The sequence below is a fragment of the Athene noctua genome, chromosome 29, assembly GCF_965140245.1.
Source record: "Athene noctua chromosome 29, bAthNoc1.hap1.1, whole genome shotgun sequence".
Lineage (NCBI taxonomy): Eukaryota > Metazoa > Chordata > Aves > Strigiformes > Strigidae > Athene > Athene noctua.
Genome location: NC_134065.1, coordinates 2,433,435 through 2,438,385, shown reverse-complemented (window position 1 = coordinate 2,438,385; position 4,951 = coordinate 2,433,435). Strand labels below are relative to the sequence as shown.

Here is a 4,951-nt window from a genome sequence, read left to right as displayed (position 1 = left end):
CGCCCCTCCTGTAAATAACCACCCGCTGGCCCCCCCCCCCCCCCCCCCCCACCTCGAGCCGGGGATGGGGTGGGGGGGCAGCGAGGACCCCCCCCCCCGGCACTGGGCTCTCCTCCCCGATGACAATCGGTGACCCAAGTGGGGGGGCGTTGGGGAGTTGGGGAGCATCCCACCTCTGCTCCCCCCCATCCCTTCTCCCCCTCCCAGGTGTGGCGCCGGGGGGGGTGGGGGGGGTGTCTGATATATATATTATATATAATAGAGCCAAGACTGACCAGTTGCTGTTCCATGCTGTATAATCTGGTTTATTTTTTTCCTTTCCATGGCAAACATCGTGATTTTTTTGGTCATTTTTGAATTTTTAAAAAGGTAAGAAGCGAGCTCTCCTTTGCCCGCAGGCGGGGGGGCCAGTTAAGCCCCCCCATCCTCCTCCTCCTCCTCGTCCCGGAGTGAGTCGAGCGGCAGCAGCAGCTCCTGGAGCCGTGCAAAAGCCGGGCTGGTGGGGGGGATGCGGTTTCCCTGCGGGAGAATCGGGGTGTCAGGCGCTGCTGGCTGCCCCCCCCCTGCCCCACAGTGCCCCCCCCGGCTCACCTCCAGCGAGAGGCACAGCAGCCCCCGCGTCCCCGGCCTCGCTGCCTCCCGCTGCTGCCTCTCCAGCGCTGCCAGGAGCGCGCCCAGACCCCGCTCCGTGACGTGATTGTCTGCGTGGGGAGAGGTTTTGGGGGGTCAGGGACCCCCCCGCTGCCTCCTCGCTCACCCACACCCCCCTCCCCACCCCAACGCTTCACTCACAGCTCAGGTTGAGGTTGAGGAGCGCCCGGTTGCCCGGCAGGATGATGCTGCCCAGGTGCTGCTTGGCCTCCTCCAGCAGCAGCTGGACACGGGGGGGCCCCTGAAGGGGTGTAGGACCCCCAAATTGGGCCCCCCCTCTCCACCCCGTCCCCCCGGCATCCCCCACCTCCGGGCTCAGCTTCTCCTGGCCGCTGGGTTTCGCAGTTTTGCTGGGGGCGCGTCTTGGCTCCAGCGCTGCCGGGAGGGGGGAGAGCAGGGATGGAGCTGAGCCAGGCACAGCCCCCCCCGGGCTCACCTGTCGTGTGTCCCCCCCAGCCCCTCACTCACATTTCTTGGCCTGTCTGGCCTCCTCCTTCTGCAGCAGCTCCTGCAAGGGACAGGGCAGCAGCTTGGGGACCCCCTCCCTGCGCCACAGAGCTGGAAGGGGGGGAAACTGAGGCACGCTTAGGGCTGGGGGAGCCTGCGGGTATCCGGCAGCTGCCTGCGGGGCTCCCCCCTGCCTGCGGGGCTCCCCCCTGCCCTCCCCGCAGCACCCACCCCCTCCCTCACCTTTTTCTTTTTGCCGTGCTTGGCCGGGGGCAGCGTGTCGGGGGCGGCCGCGCTGCTGCGGAGGCTGGAAAAATGCTCGCTCTGACCTTCAGTCTCCTTTGAGGTCTGGGGGGGGTTCAAGGTGCTGGGAGCTCCCCCCTAGAAGCCTCCTGCCTTTCCTGGAGGTGGGGAGGGAGTGTGGCCCCCCCCCCATAAAATGGGGATTTGAGGGGGGGTCTCACCGTGCGGGCTCGTCCCAGCGCCTCCGCCAAGAGCAGCCGCCTCCGCTCCACCACTTCGGCGTGTGTCAGCGCGAAGGGGCCCAGGACCTGGCGGGCAGCGGCGCTGGGCTGGGGTCAGGATCCGGCCCGAGGCACACCCCCCCCTCCCGAGGAGGATTTTGGGGTGCGGGAACAGGGCCGGGGCGGGGACGGCACCCACCTCAGCAAGCCTGGTGGCCCCCGCGTCACCGATGTCATTGTTCGCCAGGGACAGGGAGAGCAGGGAGCGGTTCAGGCGCAAGCCCTGGAGGAGCACGGGAGGGAGGGGATGGGTGCTGGGTGCTGAGCACCCACCTGTGTCCCCCCCCGGGGCCCTCCCCTGCCCACCTGGGCGATTCCACCAGCCCCCAGGTCCGAGATGCGGTTGAAGCTGAGGCTGAGCGAGACGAGGCTGCGGTTGCAGGCGAGGCTCTGCCCGATGAGCCGGGCGGCCGCGTCCCCGATGCTGTTGTTGCGCAGGGAGAGGTGGGCCAGCCTGCGGGACGGGCGGCGCGGGCAGGGCTGTCACCGGCTGGGGGGGCCGTTGGCAGCGGGTTTGGGGACCCAGCGCGGGGCTCGATCCGGCTCCCACTCACGTGCTGTCGCTCCCCAGCAGCGTGTGGAAGGCGGGTTCGGGCAAAGGGTTCCCCTCCAGGCTGAGCGTCCTGCGGAGGAATAAAAAAACACACACACCCCCCCCCGGCTGGAATTAACGATCCTCCGCGACACCCCAGTACCTTAATTAGCGTTAACGAGGGGGCACCCCCCAACCGGCCCCCGCGTACCGCAGGCGGGGGCAGCGTCCCGGTAGTGCCGCCAGCGCCGGGAGCAGCCGCTCCGTCAGCCCGACCTTCCAGAGGCTGCGGGAGGACAAAGCGGCCTCAGAACGCGGTGCTGGGGAGGTGACGGGGTGGGGGGGCGCTGCCTGCACCCCCTTCCCTGCCTGCACTCACTGCACTGCCTGCAGGCCGGCCAGGGCGGGCAGGCACTGGCTCAGGACCCCCAGCACGGCCTCCTCGAGCTTCCAGCCTGCGGGAGATGGGGAGATCAAGGCCGTGTGATGGGATACTGGGAGGGGGGGGGGGGGTCCCACAGGCTGATTTCCAGGGACTCTGAGTGCCTGGGGGGGGGCCGTGGGGGTCCCCACCTCGCAGGAAGACGGCGCGGACGCTGCGGGGATCCTCGTGCTCCCTCTCGACCTGGATGCGGGGCTGCAAGGGGCTGTATTTGCGCTCGATGCGGGCCAGGACCTCTGCCAGCGGGGGCTCGGGGGGCTCCTCTGCGGGATGGGGATGAGGGTGGGACCCCACAAACACACGGCTCTTCCCCCCCCCCCCCGCCCCCTGCACCCCCCCTCGGCCCCGCTCACCCTCCGCAGGGAAGCTCGGGGGTGGCCGCAGGGTGACTCTGGGGACACCGGTGATGCCAGCCCGGGCGCAGAGCTCGGGAAAATCCTGCTCCAAGAGGCCGCTGCACTGGTACTGCTCTGCGGGGGGGGGCAGCAGGAGTTGGGGGGGACGCACAGGCATGAGGGGGACCCCCCCCCACAAACACCCCATCGTGCCAGGGGCTCACCTGCACCCTGCTCAGCCTTCCTCCCCCCGCTCTTCACCTCCTCCTCCGCCACCTTCTCCCTGGGCACCCGCTCCCCCCGTCGCCTCATGGCCCGCAGCTGGGGGGGCACCGTGGGGGGGGGCTTAGCGCCCCCACAGCACCCACCAACCCCAGGGTTGGCCCTGCCCAGCACCCGCACCCCCCCCCTTATCCCTGAGCCAGGGGGTGATGGGGGGGGGGATCTCAGGGCATGGAGATCCCTATGTGGGTATGGGGGGGGTCCCAGGGAAAAGGGGCCCTTATGGGGGGGTCCCTTGGCTGTGAGGTCGCGATGGGGGGGTCCCTAGAAGGGGAAAGGGGGTGTCCCAGTGGCGGGGGGGTCTGTGGAGGTCTCCTGGGGGGTCTGGGGGGGTCCCTATGGCGTTGCAGGGGACCGGGGGGGGGGGGGGGGGGGGGCGCGTCCCTAGGGGGTTCCCAGGACTATAGGGGGGGTCCCCGGGCCGGGGGGGCCCACAGGGGGACTGGGGGTCCCCGATGGGGGTCTCTGGGGGCGCGGGGAGGGGTCCCAGCCGGGGGGGGGGGGGGGGGGCGCGGGGGGGCCCCCAGGCCCGGGTGTAACCCTCGGGGCTCGGCCGCTGCCCGGCCCAACCGGCGGCGCCGCGGGCGCTGTGCGCATGCGCGGGGCGGGGCCGGCGCGGAAGGGGCGGGGTTATCCCGGAAGAGGCGGGTTGAGGCAAGGAGGCGGTGCTGTGTGGAAAAGGAGGCGGAATTATCCTGGAAGGGGCGGGGCGTGCGGGAAAAGGGGAGGGGCCTCCACCCCGGCCAGCCGAGGCTGGAGAGGGCGCGCACTGGGCAGCGGCACTGGGAGCACTGGGCTGTAACTGGGCCATAACTGAGCACTTACTGGCCCAATGCTGGGCCCTGCCTGGGGCCATCACTGGGGCCACCACTGGACCATCAGTGGGTCTTTACTGGGACCATCACTGGGCCCTTATTGGGGCCACCACTGGACCATCAGTGGGTCTTTACTGGGACCATCACTGGGCCCTTATTGGGGCCACCACTGGACCATCAGTGGGTCTTTACTGGGACCATCACCGGGCCCTTACTGGGGCCCACTGGACCATCATTGGGTCTTTACTGGGACCATCACCGAGCCCTTACTGGGGCCACCACTGGACCATCAGTGGGTCTTTACTGGGACCATCACCGGGCCTTACTGGGGCCACCACTGGACCATCAGTGGGTCTTTACTGGGACCATCACCGGGCCCTTACTGGGGCCACCACTGGACCATCAGTGGGTCTTTACTGGGACCATCACCGAGCCCTTACTGGGGCCACCACTGGAGCATCAGTGGGTCTTTACTGGGACCATCACCGAGCCCTTACTGGGGCCACCACTGGACCATCAGTGGGTCTTTACTGGGACCATCACCGGGCCCTTACTGGGGCCACCACTGGACCATCAGTGGGTCTTTACTGGGACCATCACCGGGCCCTTACTGGGGCCACCACTGGACCATCAGTGGGACTGGGGCCATCACTGGGGCCACGACTGGACCATCACTGGGCCTTTACTGGTCCGTTTCTTATCCCTTACTGGGCCTTTACTGGTCCCACCCCTGACGCCCCCCTGCACCCTCCACCGCTGACACAGCACCCCCAGCTCATCCGCACCAACAAGCCCTTTATTCACCCCTTGTGCCCCCCCCGCCCCCCCCCCCCCCCCCCCCCCCCAGGCTCGGGGGTAGACCCGGGGCCCCCCAGCCCCCGTAGGGCCCCTCCCATGGCGGGGGGGGGGGGGTTGGGGGGTGT

The 4,951-nt window shown here is 69.1% G+C and overlaps 2 protein-coding genes across 7 annotated transcripts in view; both read right to left on the bottom strand.

Moving 5' to 3' along the window:
* Positions 1 to 179: 179 nt before the first annotated feature.
* LRRC71 (leucine rich repeat containing 71) lies at positions 180 to 3,464 on the bottom strand. Of its 6 annotated transcripts, XM_074929227.1 has the most exons (15): positions 3,156 to 3,464; positions 2,950 to 3,066; positions 2,728 to 2,859; positions 2,534 to 2,609; positions 2,366 to 2,440; positions 2,177 to 2,245; positions 1,929 to 2,076; positions 1,762 to 1,845; positions 1,563 to 1,649; positions 1,342 to 1,446; positions 1,120 to 1,159; positions 950 to 1,026; positions 793 to 892; positions 592 to 701; positions 180 to 519 (listed from the first exon to the last, which is right to left on the bottom strand). In XM_074929227.1, exons 1-15 carry the CDS (start codon positions 3,241 to 3,243, stop codon positions 412 to 414), a joined length of 1,416 nt encoding a protein of 471 aa, XP_074785328.1. In that variant the 5' UTR covers positions 3,244 to 3,464; the 3' UTR covers positions 180 to 411. The 6 variants fall into 6 exon arrangements, with proteins under 6 accessions (XP_074785328.1, XP_074785327.1, XP_074785330.1 ...); XM_074929226.1 differs by having other exon boundaries at positions 793 to 1,026; XM_074929229.1 differs by lacking the exon at positions 1,563 to 1,649 and having other exon boundaries at positions 793 to 1,026.
* Positions 3,434 to 4,951, bottom strand: part of PEAR1 (platelet endothelial aggregation receptor 1) — a 13,454-nt gene continuing 11,936 nt past the window's right edge. Inside the window, exon 21 of the mRNA XM_074928775.1 lies at positions 3,434 to 3,477. Within this exon, the coding sequence (XP_074784876.1) occupies positions 3,434 to 3,477 (44 nt within the window). The remainder of the gene's footprint in view (positions 3,478 to 4,951) is intronic.

What these genes read in the sequence shown, in the direction of transcription:
- LRRC71 (XM_074929224.1), bottom strand. Translation starts at nt 3,243, where the DNA reads ATGAGGCGACGGGGGGAGCGGGTGCCCAGGGAGAAGGTGGCGGAGGAG. An exon ending in GCCGGCCTGCAGGCAGTGCA is followed by an intron (nt 2,441 to 2,533) that starts GTGAGTGCAGGC and finishes GTCCTCCCGCAG; the next exon opens with CCTCTGGAAGGTCGGGCTGA. An exon ending in TGCTGTGCCTCTCGCTGGAG is followed by an intron (nt 520 to 591) that starts GTGAGCCGGGGG and finishes ATTCTCCCGCAG; the next exon opens with GGAAACCGCATCCCCCCCAC.